Below are 22,615 nucleotides of genomic sequence, written 5' to 3'. Positions count from 1 at the left end.
ACATGTATGACTACATTAGTCTTACTAACATCAGTCACTTCTACCACTGGCAAAGTCTTTCATGTTTCCTTTGTTTATGTGTAGGGTCAAGTGTCAGCTAACAGATGCTAGAGTGTGTTGTGAGTGTGAGTGTGTGTGTGCAAAAGATCCTTCAGGTCATCAGATAAAGTGCACCTGAGGGACGGACAGGGAGCCTGTCTTTTAGTGTTGCCACAGTAACTTAATACAGACGCGACCACCTGGTTGGTGGAGCCCGACAAGGGGTGCAGAGAGGGTACCACTTCAGGACGGTAACCATGCCAGAAAATCCTCACAAAGTGGCCCGATTCCCAAACACAAGCCGAGCGGAGAGCGCACACAGCTGTTGAATCTTTCATGGAACATAAAAAGGAACTAAGCCTACTGTGCAGCTCTTGTTACAGCAGAGGAATAACTTTGGCCCATCTTGACCGAGTTATCTGCACATGGTTTTAGTCATAGCCTATCCTGTCGGGCATTTAAAAAGCCGTGCCAAGGCCAACAGTGGCTGTTCCTGTTAAGTGCCATACCATAACAAATGTAGAAAATGTGTCCCAGATACACACACAGGGTTTCTGAATGATTTATCATCAGTTAACATCACTTAATCTCATAACATATGGTCACAGGGCTGAGCATGCATTTTCTAAACGCATCAAATGATGTTACCATGATAACACAACTGATAAGGGCATCTGTTACAAAAACAAAAACAGACTTATATAAGTATAAGTAATTGTTTAAGCAATATGTCCTGGCTTTTCTGTTTACTTTTTAGGATTTTTGCAGTATTTAAACTAAGTTCAGCCATGTGTTCAACCAAAAAAAAAGGACAAAAAAAGTGTAATCTTAATGGAAAAAAAAGCACTTCAATCTTAACAAACAAGGCCATTAGTTTCACTCACCTCCCGCAGTCTAATGGTCCCTGTGACTGCCTGCCCGATGAAAAAAAAAGGAGAAGAGGGAGAGGAGGAAGAGCTCAAACAACCCTGTCACTGTCTGTATGTGTCGTGCTCACGGGCTACCTGATCCAGCACAGCCTGTGGGAGAGACAGTGACAGAGAGAGACTGGCTCAGAGCAACGTAGAGGGGAGGGAGGGGGCAGCTGCAGAGAAAAGTGAAGTGGTGCCGCCATTCCCCGTCACCCGGGAAACCAACGCTCTTTCAAAGAAAACCGGCCAATGGAAAACACCGGCAATTGTGCTCAGACAAAAGTCACATGACTGCCAAAACACCACTCCCTATGCACAGAGTGAGAAGGAAGAGAAAAAAAATAAGTATGGTGTTGAGGGGGTGGCGGGTGATAAAGAGTAGGGACTAAAAGAGGCGAGGACGGAGAGAGTAAAAATAAAAACAGAGAAAAAGAAGTGAGGTAGATAGTGGTAGAAAATTTGAGTTAGGCTACAGGGACAGAAAAAAGGTCACAATGCCTGACTCCATCCCGTAACTGTTTGCAAGAAGGAACAAACTATTTCCAGCTTATCTCCCTCACAGGTCTATCTTCACCGCAGCTTCCGACCAAACAGGTTGGCTGTAGTCTATTTCTGCTTGCTAAGAGGAACAATACTGACTAGCACAGTGTGACACTAATGGTACAGCTCTATCTCCAGCTGGCACACTCAGACATCACCTATCTACTTCCATATTAGGCTATTTATATACAGAGTGCACAAAGCATTTCCTTCCTACACTGTGATTAACTTGATCATCAGTCTATAACCAAAAATACTTTTAAAAGTTACCTTTTTGACAGTTTATACTGATTACTGGCAGATGATGCTGTTACATGCTGGAATTCATGTTGTAATAAACTGATGAGCTGTGGTTTGTTATTTGTTTCTGTTCTTACACAGGTTGATGTTTAACTTGCATAGACTGTTAAAATAATAAATGTAGCCATAGTGACATCACACATTGGTTTGTGGACTCCTGTTTTGTGGCCTCAGATTTAGCTTTTTGGCTAGGGATGCATAATAATATCAGCACATCATGGGTATTGGCTTTAAAATGAAATATTGGAATTGGCCAACATGCTGATTTCTGCCAGTATCACAAATGTTTTTTTTTTTGACCAAGAGAACACGTACAAAATGTCAACCCTAAGTTGAAGTATTGTTCTTATTTAACATATACACTGGAAAGCATTGTATTTTATCTTCATCTGTCTCCATCTGCTTGTAGGCCATCATGATCCCCATGAGGCCCATGTCACTGCAGTTGGTGCAAATCTGTCTATCAATAAACGGCATATTTTACCAAAACTCATGACAGTATTGCTTTCATGAGTGTGTACAAACCAAAGGCAACAATCTACCTTTCTACAAAAGTACAATGTTTTAGATTTTAAGGTTCTGACCCTCAATGAAATGCCTGCCTTCAAATAACCTTTTTGTACAGCAGAGGTCAGAGCCCAAATGAAGCCAGCTCCTCTGCCATTAGCAGCGATGCAGAAATCCCTTTTAAGGTTGACTAATTTGATTCAATATTAGCAGATGGCCAGAGACCTGGAAATCCACATCAATAGTATTAATAATTTTCTCATCCTTTTCCTTATCAATCTTTCCACCCCTAAAATCATCTGACTGATGGGCAGGTCCTACAGTATTAGACATTTTCATGTAACGCAGTACGCTTACATGATGTTAGAAGTTGAATTATTGTGTTAGTCAGATTAAAACTGGACTTTTTAAATACCGACTGAAATCGTACTAAATCGAATTTCTCGACTAACACACCCAGATAATGCGATTGGAAGTCGATTTCCTCCGTCATGTAGACAGCTCAGTCGAACTTTGACTAGACTAGGTGTTCTACACGTGCTCCTAGTCACCGTGCCGTCCTCCCTCGGTGGTTAGGCATAGCGATTGTTTAATTATATGTATGTGATACAGCAGTTTTCTACTCTTAAGCTATTGTTAATAAACAGTTATGATTGTGATCTGGTCTACATCCCAGACTGTATAAATAATATAGGTCTATAGCGACTATTTTAAAGGGGGCATATAACCACCTACCGTGGCGGAGTCAGACATACTTTCGTCGATAAATTGATTCCGCCCCCCCCTCCATGTATACTGGGGCAGTAATCTAATTAAACAGTCTAATCGAGCTATAACTGTTGCTCAAATTGTCTGTGCATGTAAACTGTCCTCTTAAACCAACCCAGAACAACACTGATATATTTTGTTTTAGTTATCTGTACAATCTGTAATGTGTTTTTACTAGTAGTAAACCACATTACAGTCAGTGAAGCTTTCTAGCATAAATTCCCATCAGAACACTGAGACAATACAGTCTACCAATGTTAGGCAACAGGTTTATAACCCAGACTGAAATCAGACATCTATCACTTTCTCGGCAATGCACTGTACACTTGAACACAATCATCTGCCTTGTAATACATCGCCTCAGCCCCAGTAAATTGCCCTACTTCAGCTGCGGCAGGCAAATCTCATTCTCAGCAAAGCATTTACCAAGTGAAAAGAGGGCCAATTACCTCTCCACAGTGTGAGTGTGACAGGATAGCTGATGAGCCAGGGCAGGAGAAGGTGACAGAGCGGACAGTATCCAACGCACGCACAGCAATGACAAGTCTAAGCCTCCACCATTGATTTTTTTATTTTTTTTAAAAAGGTAATTGAGAGGACTACCTGAGGATTAACAGTCCTGTATCAGCTTGTCAACAGATAACAGGCACTTGCTTGCTCCGGGCTTAATGCAGATTCTTGGGATATTCTTGCGGATGGAACATGCAACCTGAAGATTAGACCTAATCGTGAAATGACAGTGAAAGCGGTCAGCTTCACAAGTTTGGGGAACAATAAATTACAGTGTACAAACTGTTCTGCTTCATTCACAATGTACTTCCGTTCTGCTTAAGGCTATCTAAATTATAAAAGTGCAGAGAAAAATGGGGCTTCATTTACACTTGCATGATGCTAAGTTAAATATTTGATTTCATACAGACAGCTGGTAGACTAGATATGTTTTTTTGTTTGTTTTTTTGGATCATGAAATCAAAAAGGCAGATATGGTGGCTATATTTAAAGGTCCAATCTCAGTATTTTAGTCATGTTATTGTGATCTATAATGGATCTAAACTGTCTGAATGTTCCTAAAAGTCAATGCGTTGACGATGAAGGTGGTGTTGCAAGGATTTAGTGTCTGTAAGATGAAGACTGGCAGTGTTTGTGTGTATGTGTGTGTGATTCTCAGCTGGTACACAAGCCTTTATGTTCTCTATTGCTGAGCAGCTGGACTGATGAGTCACCATGGTGGGATCTCATAGTGGATGAGACAAAGAGGTCAAGCAAATAAACAATTTACAGGCGACTTCTTGTTCAACTTTTCACTGTATGCAGCATTAGCACCTGAGTGAGGTGCAAATGTATAAAGGGAAAACCTCAAGAGGAAAATACTTAATGAATTTTGACTGCAGCACTGAGCCTAAATCAATTCCCAGAATCAAGAATATTTGGCAGTTTAAATATAATCTCCCCTAGCTAGCACCAGGCTCAATTCCAGAAGGAGTTATGCATTAATGATCAATTTGGATGGACTAAAGAAGAGTCTACTGAAGATGACCAAAACAACAATACTACGAACAGCACCCTATGTTAGCGTTAATTTCAATTCTCACGCAATTCTCACACAGACATTATCTTATAAAATCATTGAAGAATTACTCAAAAAACGAATCACAGGAAAGACCACACACACTAATGGAAAAGCTTTAGGGCTTCTTTCTCGAGACATAAATAATATATGTATCAAATGCTTATCGCCTTGGCATGAAGAGGCCACAAAAAACATTTAAAGAAGTTGAGCTATCCACTTGTGGTCAACTAATGTCATGGGAAAGATAAATAAAGGGGAAGAAAACAACATGATATTTGGAGAACAACAGAGAAGTGGAGGAAGGTCAAACAACAGGTAGACAATAGATCCACAGGGACAAAGAAGAAAAGGAAAAAGAAAAACACATATGTTGTTGGACCAAAAACTGAACAACTGATTAGATCAGCTCGACAGACAGGGAACCACTGATGGATAAAAGGTCCCGTTGACACATATACAAAAAGTATTTACACTTGTTGTTTGTATGTTTATGATAAATACTACTCCACCCAAATGGATACTGCTTGAGGTGTTTTGGATAGAAAACATCGTCAGGTTAGTCAGGTTTTTTTTCATGCTGTATGTAAAAAACAAACATATGTGAGTAGAGCTGAAAACAATAACTCAATCGATTTGGCAATAAACAGACAGATTTGAGGTTAATTGTTGATTCATCAATCCAGTCTAGATATGTAGGCAAAAATGCCAACAACTCTCTTAACAAGAGATACAGTAAGAAATCAACATTTATAGTACTGCCTTATTATCATGAATAAGCAAAATGACGAGTTCTTCAATATATATAAATTAATCAACTGATGTAGCACATTTAAGGTTTTCTCAAAAATGTATCAATAATGGTAAGGCAGCAAATGCAGTTCCCCCAACTTCCAGCAATTTGTAGTGTGGAGCGCAAATTATGCGTATAATAAAATATCATTATTGTAAAATAAATAAATAAATAAATAACTTAATAAATAAATTCCTTCTTCAGTCCCAAAGGTAAATATCCTTACACCGTCTGACAAACAGCAGATGATGATGGTGATAACTATTAGCCTGTTCTTGATGTTGTTGTTGTTGTTGTTGTTGTTGCTATTGTTGTTGACGCATTGCTGTGATTAAGTATTAGGCTATAATGTCATTTTCATTTCACTTAAGTTTGGCTTGATACATTAGTATTTTTTTCTAAACGAATTTATTCCACTAGAGTCACAGTTATTTACAACTTAACAAGTTAACTAGTTACTTTAGCAAAGCGTCAAGCAGATTTTGAATATATTTTGACGTTAAAGTGACTAAGGAAAGTATTCGACCACTATTTGACAATATGGCATTCACATAATATAGCAATGAAGCCAAATAAACTTTCTAGCGGCCAGCTGGTAGACTAACCTCAGCGAAATTTATGCAAGTTACACAACAAAGTCGGTGAGAAAAGTTTTGTATCCCTGTGTGTCGTTAGCTTGTCATCGTCCCTCTGCAGGTGCAGTGCTGTGAGCACACTTAGCACCACTTGTTGCATGTTTAACCAACGTCCAAAAAGCATATAAATGTCACATTATTCTGCCACAAAATAAAACACAAGGTGAGAACAACTTACAGGGGATTTAGCAGTCGATTCTGACACAACGGACACCCGAGAGCTTCATCCTCTGGCCGTCCCCGTTTACAAAAGTCCGCTAGTGTCAAGCTCTCCAGGAAATAGAAATAAAAGTGTTTCCGGTCAGCAGTTTCAAATCAAAGGCATTAAGTGAGGATTTTATTGGAAAAAAAAAAAATGGAGTGAAAGAGAGATTTTTTTTTCAAGAACATGAAACAAATGTTATGTTATGTTATGTTATGTTATGTTATGTTATGTTATGTTATGTTATGTTATGTTATGTTATGTTATGTTATGTTATGTTATGTTATGTTATGTTATGTTATGTTATGTTATGGTTTTTTTTGGATTTGGTCTAGGGAAGGGGCATTTAACTTTAAATGGTTGAATTCTGTATTATTATAAATACCACAGGAACACCAAAACCCACAGGTGGGCTTTAAAAACATCTGACACTAGCCTACCCCTTATCTGATAAATAAAGTACAGGCCCTAATAACTATCAGTTTTTGAGGAACAGCATACACTAAACTACATTAATGTAGTGTAGTGACTTGGGAGCTAGGTCCTTACCTCTGATAAAAATGATGGTTTTCCAGTGTCAGCCATAAACTGAAGTCTATGGTGTCACTGAGAAAGTCCCACACACACAACATGCTACCAACAGTAGACTTAATCAGATCTGAAATTATGAGAACAGTAAAGTTCTCATATTACAGGTAACTAAGATTACAGCGGATACAGATCACAATAGGATTCACTGTTGGATTATCTGTTGGATATGTATGACAAGAGATTACCCTTTTCTAATCAAGCCTCCCTGTAGTTTCCAAACCAAATCTGATATAACCTGAGATTGGGGAAATTGACATTCATAAATGCCATGAAAAGATAGACAACAAAACTGATGTAAAGAGCATTTCTCTTTAAGATATGCAACATGTTGCCACATGTGTTTCAGCTCTGATGAGGAGGAAGTGTTAGAAGAAGAAGGTTGTAATTGCCTCTGTAGCAATCTTTTTATCTCATAAAACTGTCATTAATAAACTTTGTGTTGTTTCCTAAACAACAGGAAGAGATGCCATTTATGTATAAACTATTACCAACCTCATGTAGGCTCATGTAGGTTTGAACTGGAATGCTTCAGTGGATCTTTTGTCATTCTTTTTCTTTTTTGCATCTTTTTTTTTTCTCCTTTCTTTATTTGGATCTCCATTAGTACCAATATAAGCATTGGCTATTCTTCCTGGGGTCTGTGAAATATCAAAAACATATCTTAAACCACTCAGTCATGGTAAATTGTTGGTTGATGCATGGCCTTTCGAACATTACCTTACAATCACTGTTCTAAGACAGTTTTCTTGAGGAGAAAACAAAAAAAAAAAAAGGAATCACAAAGCCGAAACTACAATGGTTGTTTATGGCTTTGTTTTCCCGGAATAGATTATTAAACACACTATTAAGGCCTCATCTTTTTCTTAAACAGCATGCTAAGGTACTGTAATATTAAATTGATGTACGTGATATCACCAGAGAGCCAGGAAGCAGGTTTCTATAGTCTAACAGCATTTCTTCTCTTCCTCTTGAACAACAGGTAATCCCCTGTGCCTCTTGCTGCTCATAGTTACTGAACACACGACCTTGAAACAGATTGAGTGGAAAATGCACTGTGAGCTGTGGTGCATCAGTTCAGCATTGCAAAACAATGAGTAAGATCATTTGTACTGATAACATTTCCATCCAGTGAGATGATGCGTTTTTAAAGGTCTCTATCATCTTTGATTTTTTTTTAATGTACAAAAGAATTATCACAAAAGCACAAAAAGTTAATTACATTTTCAGTTAAAATCTGATAATTTGGAGCTACTGAGGGGCTCGACCATGTGGAAAGCAAACCAACATTGATAGTAGAACTCAGGAAGATAATGCATATTGATACAATGATGCCAAAGATGTGCCACAAATGTAAAACTCAACTCAGAAAGCTGTAAATATGAAGGAGTAATTAACTTTTTGTATACCTTTATGGACTGCATGTCTGCATGTGCTTGTAAAGGTGTCAGCAGAAGTTGAGTTATGGAGCCTAAATATCTTGAACTGAATGGAATGTTCCTTCCGGCTGTATCCTGTGGTCTCGCATGTACTGTACAAACAGCTTCTCCTGGGCCTGTCTCAACTCATACCAGGTACAGTGCCTGCAAGGAAGAGCGACCCGTCTCATGTCAAAACACGAGGGAAACTTCCTGTGATTATAAAAATTAGATTAGCATTCCCTTTTAGTCATGAAATTGGTGTTTTTTGTTTCTTTTTCATAACATGCCTCCCTGTAATTTATTCACACCCATTTCGTTAGCTGCAGTTATAACAAGAAGGAACAGCAGCATCGCATGCGGACAGATTATTATATGAACCTCCTGTGTCTGACAGCTTTGAGAGAGTCTTTTGGGGAATGCAACTACAACCTACTCAACATGATCCTGAATTTAATTGAATCAGATCAACCACATCGGGTATTTGTTTTAGTGGTATTCACAGCATGTGTTGACACAGTTTCCCCCCACTTCAGGCTGACAGAAATAAGTGCAGCTTGCTTCCCCTTGTGTGTATTTGTGACAGAGAGGGACGTATTTTGCCATTACTCTATTATCCATTATATGTGCCTTAATAATATCATCCCCATTCTGTTTTTTGTAATCATCTCTGGGGAAAAGGTTTCACAAAGCAAATTTGTGACGCTGTGGCACTGCAGCACTATAATTCTCTTTTTAATTTGATTTTTGGTTAAAAAGACCACCTCAATGCACCGTGGCTTTTCTAACCACAATGGTGATTTATTATAATGAAGAGAGACGGAGGCATGGCTTTTGGGAAGAAACCATGTCCTCTTTGACAATAGTGGAAAGTCAAAATGCTGTAAGGAAAATAAATCAATGCTGAAAAACCATTACTGTACTGAAACTGTTTTTACAACATATTACACATTTTTAAGGAAACAGTTTCTCTTTACAATCTGAATTTCAACTCTCCTCACAGCTGTTTACCATCCTGAAGCCACAGAGGAAAAACCCAGTCCCTTCTGTTTTGTCACATCATCTGCTAATAAGTGGAGAGTGGAAGAAAGCTTCTCACAGGCCAGATTTGGTCCCCAGTACTGAACAGCTGCCAGAATGATCCCTTTCATAGAAATTATAAGACTATTCAGAGAGAGTAGGTGGACACTCTCCCACTTTCCCACCGTAAAAAGGCCTCTCCTTTCATTCCACTCTCCTCCATCTGTGTCTTGAGACGTGATAGCACCAGTGAGACGGGAGCGTGGCTGAAAACACCTGACAGGGAGCAAAGGAGCCAAGCAATCCAACAAATGAAGCTCCCCTGAGGGAAGATGATCGAAAGGTGAAACAGTTAGGTGAGTTCCTGGAAGATCAGAAGTGCCAACACGTTACATAAGAGCTGTCACATGGCTGAGTGGATATACACACATTATGCATTCCTATGTCTGACATGTGTGCATCTCCTAAGCCATAAGGTGAGGAATGTTTGCAGTGCTGTCAAGGTTTGATGGTTAACAGGGCTTTGTTAATTTGACTCATTTACATTTACATGTTTGCTTTTTTAATGTGTGTCTTAAAGTGTGTGTGAGCGTGTGCTTCCGTTAGCTATTCATACAAAAGGTCGGGCAAGTTTGAAAACGTCTGTGACAAGCTCGCTGTGAAATCCAGATACTTGAAGTCACAAATGTGTCTCAAGGAAAAATCAGACTGAGGTTGACCTTCATGGTGCAATAGATGGGTAATTTCCCATAGCTCTCGGAAAACAACATGATATGTCACAGTTAGAACATATAAACTCTAAATGGACTGGATTTGTTCCACTACATTACTTATGTTGTGTATCAGTCAATGCATCGTGAAACATTTTCTCCTGTATTAGCAGTGTGCAGGGCCAAAGCTTGCATGCTGAATGTGTGTGTACTGTAAATCACTCTCTCTATGTATGATCTAAATGCTGCCTTAGATGTGGACAAACTGACAAAAAAGGAATATAACGTTTTTTAAGGCGATGCATTTCAAGGATAGTTTGCTCAAGGTGGTTGAAGCATGGATTGAGGTTTCTGATGTAATGCTTACAGATAGTGTCCTCAAGTGGTAAAAGCTGATTATTACACATGGAATATCAAGACAATCACTGAGACCTTGTTTAAATCTATCCTTTACATTTCATCAACTTTACAGCTCTGTGGCTAAACACAAGGTAGCATTTATGAAAAATTCAGTGTTTCAACCTGAGAAATACAAACATGAGGTATTAGTCACAATTAAGTTCCCTTAATTTTTCATCCACCTATCAGAAAACCGACAACTCAGTGGCATTAGAAGTATAATATCAGTATATAGCAACACCTACAATTAAATTGTTACTTGTGTTAATTGCTTAATTACTCATGTTAAAGGACTATGAGTTAGAAGCTTAGTGGATGCATTTGTGTTGGTGAGTCCCACCGTGTATGGGAATGCTTACAATATATTCTACTGAAGATCCTTTTAAAAAAAATAAGAAAAGTAACGATAACAATATGGCAAAATACAGGTCATTCAATCACATCTCCAAGCATGGTGTGAGTGGGTAAATAAGGGGAATGCCCTTTGATGGCATCTAAGCAGCCACTCTGTTCTTAAGGGTATGGAACAGTCACATTAATCATTACTGACTCCTGATCAGGCGGCCAAACATTGGCCGGTTCTGGTGTCAGTCTGGGTGTGAGCTCCCTCTGCAGGGCTGCTGTATGTGGTGCGGGTGATGTTTCTGTAGAGCTGCCCTGGCTGTGTGAGGACGAGTAATAGCTGGTTTGCCCAGGAGTTTGGACATCTGACAGGATTGAGGAGGTTTTCTGCCGGACTGTATATTTGATAAGTCCATCTCTGCACTAAAAAAAAACAAAAACAAAAAAACTTGCTTTAGCACCATCGGATATGGAAGTTTAACTGAAACTGTTACAAAGTGATAATTAATAAGTAGTCACAATCAACTGAGGAATTTAATACCGAAATGATCACATCATGCATTTGAAAAAAAAGTATTTTTCAAAAATAAGTGATGCAGGAGCTAGTAACAGTGAAATCTATTGTATTTTTTATATGGTATGAATACATACAGATTGGTGTTTAAATGTAGCTTTAATAATGCCATACCATGAATCCATGAGCCCTTCACCCTGGGCACTTGTTGGAGGTGGGCGGGGTATGTGTGCAGGCATGGGTAACAGAGGCCCATCAGACCTGGTTAACTGCTGGACCCTCTCGACTGTCCGTTCAGTGGTTATACCGGTCACAGGGGAGTGACCTACTCTGCTGAAATCAGGTACTTGTTCTGAGTTGGTCTGGCTGAGTCGAAACCTACGTGTACGCATCCCTTGTGGCTTGCGATTACCAGTAACTGTTGCAGCACTGAGAGGGGGAGAAGGGGACAGGGTGGTGTCTAAGGACAGGGACAGTGGAGCCAAGACAGGGGAAAAGGCCTCTCTGTGATGCAGGTCTGAAAAAAAAATCATAAGAAAATGTTTAGCAGCAGCCACTACTGTTGGTAATCTACCAGTATATCATTACTTATATCTTTAATTTCAACTCACATTATTGTGAATGATGATCATTATCATTGTTAAATTATCTAGTCTATTTATAAGCAGTAATGATAACAATAATAATAATAATAAGAATTCAATTTAATTTATACAGAAACAGCAGGCCTAGTTTTTGTTAGCAACCTGGCCTCTGCATTTTGTGTTATTTGAAGTCGAACTACAGAGGACTGTGCAATACAAGTGACGAGGACGCTGAAAAAGACTAAGCAAAAGATTAAAGTATTAAGTAGAAACTCCAGTTTTTTTGCAGATAGTATTGGTTTGATTTTTGCAATATTTCTTAAGTGGTAAAAACATGACTGAATGAATTTAGTAATCTGAGATTTGACACTGAAATGTTGGTTAAACAGGAACAGATTTTTAGAAACAGCCTAATATTGCTTGTAAGGGGGGCAATATACTGACTGACCTACAGTAAAGCAATCAGGGCCCATCATATGGACCTCGGTTTTGTCAGAACTAAGATGAAAAAAATTTAGACATCCCATTTGTAACAGAAGCAATGCAGTCATGGCAGGTGGTAAGGTTGATGATATTGTTAGATTTAACTGAGAAGTAAAGGTGTGTGTCATCAGCATAGCAATGATAAGATATATCAAAAAGTCTGTTCATTCCGTAGTGACATGGTGGTGTAATGGTTAGCACTGTTGCCTCACAGCAAGAGGGACCCAGGTTATGGCAAGGTTTGGACCTTGGACAGGGGGGCCCTTCTGTGTGGACTTTGTATTTTCTCTCCGTGTCAGCATGGGTTTTCTCAGTGTTTCTCAGTGGCTTCGTCCCACAGTCTAAAGACATGCAGGTCAGGTTAATTGGTGACTCTAAATTGTCCGTAGGTGTGAATGTGAGCATGAATGGTTTTCTGTCTCTATGTGTCAGCCCTGCAATAGTCTGGTGACTTTCCAGGGTGCACCCCGCGTCTTCCCAAATGACAGCTTGGATAGGCTCCAGCCCCCCACAAACCTTACAAGGACACGCAGTTACAGACAATGAATGATCATTCAGTGAGTTTTCACCTGGGGAGAGAGACTGGAAAGAGGAATCTGGTGAAGAGGTATCTAAGCTGTCACCATGCTTATCCTCTTCATGCTCCTCATCACTAATGTCATTCCTAATACTGCCAAAGCATTCCTCTTCATCATCACCTTCCCCCTCTTCTTCTTCACTATGCTGAATAGTCAGGACCTGCGGCAGTCTTTCTGCCTCTATGGCCTGAAGTCGCCTGAAAAATAATGTAGAGTTTATTAGTGATCACCCTAATGTAAAAAAAAGTGTGTTTTAGTGTGTTTCCAGCTTAAGAAAAAAGGCAGTGAGGTTGATAAGTAGGTAGTACCTGCTGTGCTGCTCCCTCCAAGCTCGAAGCTCAGCAAACACATCAACGCGTTCTCTAACATCAAGCTCCTCAAGGTCGTACGTGTGTTCTGGCACATGGATGGGCAGGTCACGGGGCATGAAAGTAGACCTGGTGGGTGCTGTCTATGAGACCGAAGAGAGGGAGAATGAGCATGAGGGATAGGAGAGGAGAGGAGGCTCGGAAACATAACAGAATAGAGGTGAGTGAATAGAGTAGAGCTGAGTACATTAATTATGTATAGAGTAATGGTCAGACAGAGAGGAAGAGCAAACACAAGAGGGGCAGACAGAACAGGAGGGGAAGGTAAGAGGAAAGCAGAGAGTGACCGCAGCAGTGGGTATGTGCCAGTATGACAGATAACACGGCGCTGGCAATTGGAGTCCCATCTGTCAAGTCGCTCTTACACCGTTGCACCCTTCACACATCTCCATCCTCCTGTGTCCTCCTCCCACTGCTGTGCCTGTCCTCTCAGGTTTCTGTTCTGCTGCTGATAATTAACCCCTTCTGTTTATACTGACATGACATTTAAGATATGAGCTGGTGGTGTCAGACAGCCATAATGGCATGCCAAATCCCATAAAGCTTGCTGTTCCTCTCAGTTGACACTAAATGCTGTATTGTATGGAAAAGAGCATGCAAGAAATGATAGAACTGTGTGGATTCATTAGATATCTCATTAACAGATAACTGTGTTTTCAGGAGCAGATGTGTTTTTGTGGGGGGGGGGGGGGGTTAAACACAAGATGGCTTTTTTTTTTCACACAAAAAACCTACCCTTAATTTTTCTCGCTTTGCTCGAATCGCCTGGACTAGGTTTCCACAGAACAGGATCTTGCCAGCTCCTTCACACAGCAATGGATAAAAGAAGGATTTCAGTGAATCAAACTATTTTCTGACACAAAAAAAGTCCTCTTGGTGGTGCTGTTGAGTAAAGATTCCTGTTGACAAACTTTCTTACTGGGTGATGCTTATGGGAAGAAAAAATAACTTGCACTAAAATTTAATAAAATAATGTTTCTTGATGAGTCAAAAACAGCCACAGATGTGCCTAACCATGCGTCAAGGTGCTGGTTTCTGCTTCCACTGTCGCCATATCTGAGTCTGCAGAACCAGGTCTGGATCCAGGAGGGGAGAGAACGCCAGGCCCAGTTGCTGACATGGGTCTGGAGCCAGTGTGGGGTCTGGAGCCTGCTGACGAGAGGGGCCAGACGCAGGAGAGGCTGGAAGCAGGGCGCCTGGCTGAGCTGGGTCTGCTGTAAGGACATGCACTGTCTGCTGTTTCCTCTTTAAAGACAAAGGTGAGCAGCCCATTAAATACGCAGCTGAAATTAACTGGTCCACACTGAATCACTCAAAACAACATACACACACAAACACACACACACACACACACACACACACACACACACCATCTTCAGCAGCTGCCGGAGAGGAGATGTTGTCTCTGATGGAGTTTCGAAGAATGACCCAGTCCTCTCCCATGGTGCTGCTGAAGCTCAGCCTGTCCTCCTCCACCCTTAGATCATCTAGGTAACACAGCTGAGGGACCAACTCCCTCACTGCAGTCCGATAACTATAGTCTGCTGTCTGCATAGAAGGGAGGAGGCATAGGACAGAGGACAGACAGGTGTTTGAAGAAGCATATAAAGGTGACAAAAGTGACTATATCAAGATGGATGGGGTGTGATATTAGTAAAAAACTGACTTAAATGTATACAAAGTTCTGTGTAACACCTTTGAAGTCAACACAAGCCGGTGAAGTAGTCTGTTTTAGATTAGGGGTCAACAGATTATCGGCCTGGCCGATTATCGAGGCCGATATCTGGCATTTTGCTGAATACCGGTATCATCTTTTTATTTAAATAATCGCCAACAAAAAAATTGATTAAAAAAGTGCAAAGAAAGTGTCAGCATGGGAGGAACTTTTAAAACTGCAGGGAGCTATTTTTATTAAAATTTTCACTGAACTTAAAAGTTACTTGCTGTATATGCTGTTGGAAATCTCAGTTTTGATTGCACATTTGTGAATCATCCACGTTTTAAAATTTTATAACATCTTTGCGGCAACATTTATATTTGAAGCATTGTCAACTGTTATGGCTGCATATGAATCTGGACGACATGAATGTAAACTATATCTGCAAAGTGATTGGTTTGCGGAGGCATATAACATGAGGCAGATCTAGTTTTAGGATTGTCTTCGGTATGAAAAACATCACTGATGCATGTGTCTGTGGCCGTGCATTGGTTTTAGTTGCATGTGACAATGAAGCAAAAGACTAATTTCATAAAAAGACTGTTCAGATTTGTGCTTGACATAAACAGATCTACTTAGTGATGTTTGGTGATTTGTGATAAATTATATATATTAGGCACAGTTACACTTGTAATCTCAATTATAATCCAACATACAGTTGCATCAGCATGCTGTACTTTCACTACACTAAGTAATGTATAATTAGATATTATGGCCTACATGAGGCCTAACAGATGATAAAGACTCAGGATATATTGTGAAGGAGACTCTGAGGTAATCATTTGGATGCACAGAAAAGCAAATCAGTGATACACTAGCAGACACTAACAAACAGTTAGTAGTATCACATTAATGTAATGCATATTAACTAGCAATCATTATATCTTTTAGCACTCCTTTTGACCATTATGGCACCTAAATCAAAGAGACAGAGAGAGAGAGAGAGAGAGAGAGAGAGAGAGAGGGAGAGAGAGGGCCAGTCCAGTAAATCACAGGGCTACCAAGCAATCAAATTAGGGCCCGGCAGCCCCGCCATTCACCAAGTCACACAGATGCAGTGAATGAAAAAGAGAGTGAAGGGCTGGCATGGGGGAAATGACAGAGAAAAGAGGAGGAGAATGAGGGCTGGGTGAGAGGAAGTGAGCGGATGTGTGTGTTTGATGGAAAGAGAGGAGAGCGAGAGGAGTGATAGTTTGGCAAGAGAGTAAACCCAAGAACCCCTCAGTTACTACAAAGCGCAGGCCTAATGCATATTCAGCTCAGCATCTCCCCTCATTGCCCTAGTTTCCTAATTAATGCTCTGCTGGTGGGTGTAAATAAACACATTCACAGTGGCCCAAAAAACTCACAGCACACTGTGTCTCGAATCAGCACAAGGTGGAAATGCAGCATCTGCCCTGCATATTGAGCTACAATCAATATCACTGAATAGGTCCATGGTGAGAGGATTTATGCACCAAATAAAAACGCATTGGCCAGTTTTCAAAGAGATCAAATAGCTGTGTAATGTAGCAATAAAACATTCTGACTGTGTCATGGTGACTCATGATGACTTATGTTTGATTATTTAGATGCTCTGCTCTCCCAGAGTGTGTCCTGGTGCGCATAAGACCCAGATACAGAGCGGTGAGATCACACAGATGCTTTCATGTCTCAGTGCATGCTAATTATATTTCGGTCATTATCTGACAAAGGCATGATGGCTGACAAGCTGTTAGCACAGGAAAGACAGCAAACTAAGTAATACCTACATCAGAACCAGACGTTGCATTTACAAGTTGCCTTCTACGGCATCAGCTGAATATTTTCTTTTGAGGAACTCTACTCTGCTCCTTGCTAAAGCTTTTATTCAGCTTTGACGTTTCTTTTTAAATATATATTTTTGCCACAGATTGCTGTGATTCTGACCATTGTGCCACTTGGTATTAGCTACTTTCATGTGGTAATGATCCAGGATTCTAAGTGTATTCTGGGCCCAGTTACTCAGCATAAATCAAATTGGATTTTGGCTGTTGAGTCAAACCAAATCTTGAAAATCACTTGCTCAAAGAAAGAAAAAGAAATTCTGGGATAAGATCTGATGATATAATCAAGTTTTGAAGTCTGATCTGTATCAAACCTTTTTGTATATGTTGTTCAAACATTTTAGTGGGATTGGGATACATTTAAACCAGAAAATCAATTTATCACATATATATTTGTGTGTGTGTGTGTGTGTGTGGATAAAGTGGATTTAAGACTACTTATTACGCCTTATTGTAAAATAAAACAATAAAATAATCTCCCAAATAGCTGTCAATATCAAACAAATCACTTAATTTTCACTTACATTAGTCACTTTACATTATTTAACACCAGCCGCATGTCACAGACACATGCAGAGAAAACATGATAACACACACCTTCATCAAATATTGTCTTGGCATTATCACCAATGCATTATAATGCTTGGATGGTGACACGATTGATGAAAAGAAATAATTGTTGGTCTTAAATACAGATTAGGCAGATGCATGAATTTTGTAGCTAATTTGTCTCCCCCAATGTCTCAAGTTCCAATTCACTCAAATATCTGTGTCTGTTGAATCACAAAGGACAAACAATGAGCCTGAAAAGGACAGGGAGATACAGGTTTGGTGAAGTTAAAGCCAGCATCTGGGCTTCAACCTGATCTAGGCCACTTTATTCAAGTGCTATCTCTCTTCACAGGAGGCATCAAACGTAATAATATTTAGTTTTGTGGTATAGTTAACATTAGCAGAATATAACCTACCTGGGAGGCAGTGGGGTTTGGGCGCACACACACAGGGTTTCCCTCCAGAGTGAGTGTCTGGAGTTTACCACACAGCCCCAGATACTGGACCTGGACTAGGTCATCCACATCATTCCCCTCCAGATCTAACAGCTGCAGGTTCTCCAGCATGCCAACCTGACTCAGGTCTGACACATTGTTATAGGCCACGTAAAACTCCTGAAACAGAGAGGATTTAAAGAAAGCATAGTAGAGATGAATGATAATTATTTAGGTGCAGACTAAGCCAATGATACAGAAATACTGCGGATACAGAGGGGGAGTATGTTAGACACAGGTGGAGAGCTGGAAAGATAGATGTGGTATTTTCTCAGATTGCTAATAAAATTTTACATCATTATTCAGGACTTTTTAATATCTGCTGTATATATATGGAAATACCATCCATTACCACCATTACTGTTTCTTTCACTGATAGAAATGTGATACCAGTGCAACACAACAAATCCAAATTAATTTGAAGTTAAGAAACAAATTTAAGAACAAATTGAAGTAACTTTATAATGTTTTATTTTTGTGTTTTGATCCATGTACACATTCTAAAGTTAGAAAGTAGGAAGTTAGGGAAAGCATGGCTCTTATTTTTATAGTTTGCCCCAACACAGAGTGATTTGTAGCCTACAAACTCTACCTTAAGGGAGAAGAAAGTAGAAATGCCATCTAGGTCTTGTAGGGAGCAGCGAGACATCCACAGCACCTGCAGGTGGGAGAGGGTGGTTCCCAGGTCTCTGAAGACACACAATATCCCAAACTTGATTTAGAGGCAACGAGAAGGGAGTTACTCAGTGCTGTGAATCATGGGAAAGGCCATCCAGTCCCTTGGCCACTTTTCTCTCCCCCAATATGCAGGCCTCTCCTCTGCCTCCCACTTGTCTCTCCAGCACACCCCTTCTCTGACCCTTCCAGCAGAGTCTCCGGCAGTGTATCTACAACCTCCGTAACACCCTCTCCACTACAGCTCCCACAGCCCAGAGCAGGAAATGCTATCAGAGGCAGTGCACGTCCGGCTGGCTCTGCTCTGCTCCTCTCAGGGTGGAGCAGACAGCTCCCTATCTTTCTGTTTGTACTCTCATATCCCTCAGCGGTCTCTCGGGTAACAATTCTCCACCTGTTCTGTTATAAGGACAATTTAAAGTGCGTGTGTGTGTGTGTGTGTGTGTGTGTGTGTGTCATCCCTGAGGTTTATTGCTTGTCTTCCAGCTGATTTTGATGACACAGCTGTGGCTGCAATCAAAGTGGTAGGACAATCCAGAAGAAACTGTGCATATTTCCTGTCTTTTTTTTTTCCAGGACTATCCGCGTGAAAACCTGACCTATTGTGAGACAGGTGGGTGAACCTGTTCTCCACGTGTATCTACAGTATCTCTAACTCTGTACTGAACACCACATCTGTTGGTGTCTGGTTTACAAGCAGTAACATGCATCTTTCATACACAAACACTGTATTACAAAAAACCTTGGCAGAATCAGAGCAGAACCGTAAACCTGCACTGCAACAATGCTACTTTTTTCTAATCAGGTACCATCCCCATGACTTCTGACCTGCTATTCTGCTTCACAGCACTCTTTTTATGGTCTCCAAGGCCTTTCGCTAGAGAGTGTTTTCTAGCACGCATGTGACCAGTGTGAAGCACGTCAGTAATTCCCATGTGTCCATCACAGCTCTGAGTCAAATTACAAATCTTTTTTAATGGAAAGATCTGAACCTGCTTGCTTTATTTTGAAACATCAGCTAAATATGAAAAAGGTCATATTGCTTCTTGAGAATCTCTTGTATTCCATGATATGTTTTCAACATAATTTGAGTGTAAATGTGTGTCTTTTCCAAGGCTTTCAAGAATTCAAAGCAGGAAAAAAACAAGATCATAGTAGCTGTGTTGCGTAACTTACCTCACTGACATAATCATGCTGTTGTTCATTTTGAGCTGCACCAGCTTGGGCAAGTAGGCACCTGCAAGAAGATAAGATAAACAAATTCTCTTATGATTTCTCTCACTTTCATGTAACAGCTGGTTGATTATTTATTGGGTTTTAACAAGTCTACTGGTTCAGCGTTCTACATCAATTAAATTAAAAAAGAAGAGCACCTACAGTACAGACTGTCATGCCTGCAATTGTGCAATCTTGGATTTTCTGAGGACAAAGATGAGCATTATGGTGATGTTCCTCCAACATTAGCAGCTCAGTCATCCTACACTGAGGTTGGCACACCTGAGTGGAAATCTAGCACAGATACGCTCTGTGCGTCATAGCAATGTCTGTATTTGTCTCGTATCTAGTTCTGGCTCATGATTGTCCATGTGATCATTATGATCATTTGTTATGAATCATCATTGGACGCCGAGTAAAAATCTTTATGTCAGTCTCTTAGTTTTTAGAATCTGAATTTAAATGTAATAGGTGTAGCAATGTTTGCATAAAAAGCACTTGTTACAAACTATAAAACTAATACAAACAAAAAACAGTGAGCCGCACACATACAACAGCGTACCTGTGCAATATGCTTTACAGTAAGCTATGACTTAGATTTGTAAGTGCCTTGATGAGCTGTATATCTTACCAAAGTTACATAGTGTGTTTTCTTGTGTGTTTACACAGATCTCCAGCGAGGTCACATGAGAGAGGTCCTGAGTTCCACACAGCAACTCCTGTGAGGAAAAGAAATGACCAGTACACTCGCTGACTGGTGCTGGTATACTGAACTGGATTTTGTCTTTACTCAACATAGTTCCACCATTCTATATCTACATTAAACATGCACCTATGCCTTTGATGTAATACATTATGTGAAGCCTGTGATGTGAAATATCTCTGTCTGCCCACCTGACCTTGAAATAGCAATGTGCAGTGTGTGCTGCCTTTTTCTGTACTAACTGTTCATAATAACTTTTCAACTTTTCAGGAGGGGGATAACAGACTTTTTTCATTGCAATACACATATTACAATAGAGGAACGATGCATACAGTAGATTTCAGTCTCCACAGACATCTTGGAACTCAGTTACATAAATATCCCATGTATAAAATGACATATATCTGATAACATTATGCCCATTATAGACTAAACCACATGAATCAGACAAAGACTAGGTGTATCATTGGGATGTACACGTACTGTGTGTTTGGGCACTTATGCAGACTTACCAGCTTCTCTGGAGAGAGGTAAAACTCCACTACTGTCTCAGAGTCTTCACATGATTTTGTGGCAGGAGTTGGGTTGATGTGGCCTGATTCACTCAGGGAAGTCACTAGGACCCGTGCTGTGCCAGGCCGGACCTCCTGGGGCACAGACCCATGACAGCAACTCATCTCTCAAGGCTACCTGAAATTAACAATGTGAAAGTGTCTTACAAACATGTTTGAATGGCTTTCAGACAAAGAGGAAATCTGTCTATGTATATATCTTTCCAATCTCACTAGCGTTAACGTGGCTAACAAACTAGCTTTAACTGCTAATGTTAGCTAAATGTTGACATAATGCGGGAGGCAAATTAATTAATATTCCACTTTAAGCTTCCAACGACATGTACTTTTGACGGAATATTGTGTATTTGTTTGTAATAAACAATATATTTACCTGTTGCAGGAAATTGCAGACTAAAAAGATCTAACGTTCAACATGTTAAAGAACACTTTGCTTTCAAGCAAAAGTTTACTTAACAACCAAAGACCACTTCCTGGATACGAGACCCGTGGCACTCTGGGATATGTAGTGCGCGGTTAACAATTGGCGCTTTAGTGGATCCTTTTAGGTTAATAATCACTTAATTGTTATCCTATGTTGCTATTATAATCAGAGATTAATTTGTAAGCCTCTGTTTTTAGTACAATTACCTTAACCCACCTACTACGGTGGTCTGGTGCTGCATTCAAATGTTCCTCGTAAATTCTGGCTTTAAAATGTGAGCTTTAAAATGAATGTGGTCGTAGTTCAAATATTAAAATGTATATGTTACAAGAAAACTCTTTTTCTTGATGGCCGTGTTTATCTAAATTAAAGACCGTGTTGCACAGAGCTACTTTTTGATGCGGTGTCAGAGTGTAGATGTGATCAAATAGAAAACAATATGTAAAAATGGAAAGATCACAGAATCTGATTTATTATTTAAATATATTTTAAGTAATTATTATATAACTGCTTTTCAAGCCCGAGCTATCACAAAGGACACTGAGGCCATGACCATAGCCTTACACTGTGGTTCTCAACCATGGGTCTGAGGACCCCCATGGGCCTTTGATGCAGTGCCAGAGGGGCCCCCAAAAATGTGGAATCTTTTATTTTCACAATTTAATTCAAGAGAAAAGTGAGCCAAGGTTGGGTAAGTCTTGTAAGAGTGATTATTCTGATCTTTATTTCACTTCCTCCACTGTTAATTCCACAACTGTAGTTGACAATTAATCATGTCTAACAATCAAAATATTAGTCTGCAATCTCAAGAGTTAGTCTTGTTTCCTGTGAATGGTTTGAGCTGGGTAAGAAAGCTCTTATGTGCTCTGCTCCCTTTGCTTGAAAAAGCCTTCAAAAAGATCTTTCTGCCTGATTTCAAAACTGTCATAAGTACAAGGTTGAATGAATCAGTAAATAAAATACAGAAAAATGGTTTAATGTAAAAATATTCAAAGGATTTTGCATACTTTATGATACTGCTTTTTCTATGTAGAAATAAAAGTGGAAAAAGCTTGATTTTTATTTAGGCCCTCTGTTGGACTGTGTTTTTTCACCATGTAGCTGACATTTTTAAAAATGATATAATATGTTAAATCAGTAAGAATAAAAAGATAATCCGAATGTGAATTCAATTACCTGAGTTCTCTTAAAT

The 22,615-nt window shown here is 39.8% G+C and overlaps 2 protein-coding genes across 3 annotated transcripts in view; both read right to left on the bottom strand.

The window, feature by feature from the left end:
* The window catches only part of rassf7a (Ras association domain family member 7a), a 37,964-nt gene extending 31,652 nt beyond the window's left edge, over positions 1 to 6,312 (bottom strand). The window contains exons 1-2 of one of the 2 annotated variants that reach the window (XM_042496713.1): positions 6,239 to 6,312; positions 924 to 1,058 (exon numbers count right to left, since the gene is read on the bottom strand). The gene's annotated coding sequence lies outside the window, so the exon portion shown is untranslated. Of the gene's footprint in view, positions 1 to 923; positions 1,059 to 3,668; positions 3,733 to 6,238 lie in introns of those variants that run through there. The other variant, XM_042496712.1, reaches the window with a different exon arrangement.
* A 3,117-nt stretch (positions 6,313 to 9,429) lies between these two features.
* Positions 9,430 to 21,423, bottom strand: lrrc56 (leucine rich repeat containing 56). Its single transcript, XM_042496565.1, has 13 exons — positions 21,373 to 21,423; positions 20,940 to 21,117; positions 20,356 to 20,443; positions 19,686 to 19,746; positions 18,427 to 18,523; positions 17,757 to 17,954; positions 14,637 to 14,814; positions 14,281 to 14,511; positions 14,002 to 14,069; positions 13,207 to 13,349; positions 12,890 to 13,095; positions 11,428 to 11,770; positions 9,430 to 11,162 (listed from the first exon to the last, which is right to left on the bottom strand). The coding sequence occupies exons 2-13, from the start codon at positions 21,102 to 21,104 to the stop codon at positions 10,985 to 10,987; spliced, it is 1,956 nt and encodes a 651-aa protein (XP_042352499.1). The 5' UTR covers positions 21,105 to 21,117; positions 21,373 to 21,423; the 3' UTR covers positions 9,430 to 10,984.
* Positions 21,424 to 22,615: the final 1,192 nt, after the last annotated feature.

The sequence above is a fragment of the Plectropomus leopardus genome, chromosome 11 (genome assembly GCF_008729295.1).
Source record: "Plectropomus leopardus isolate mb chromosome 11, YSFRI_Pleo_2.0, whole genome shotgun sequence".
In the NCBI taxonomy this organism is placed as follows: domain Eukaryota; kingdom Metazoa; phylum Chordata; class Actinopteri; order Perciformes; family Serranidae; genus Plectropomus; species Plectropomus leopardus.
Note: the sequence above shows the minus strand (reverse complement) of the source record. Positions and strands in the feature narration are given on the sequence as shown.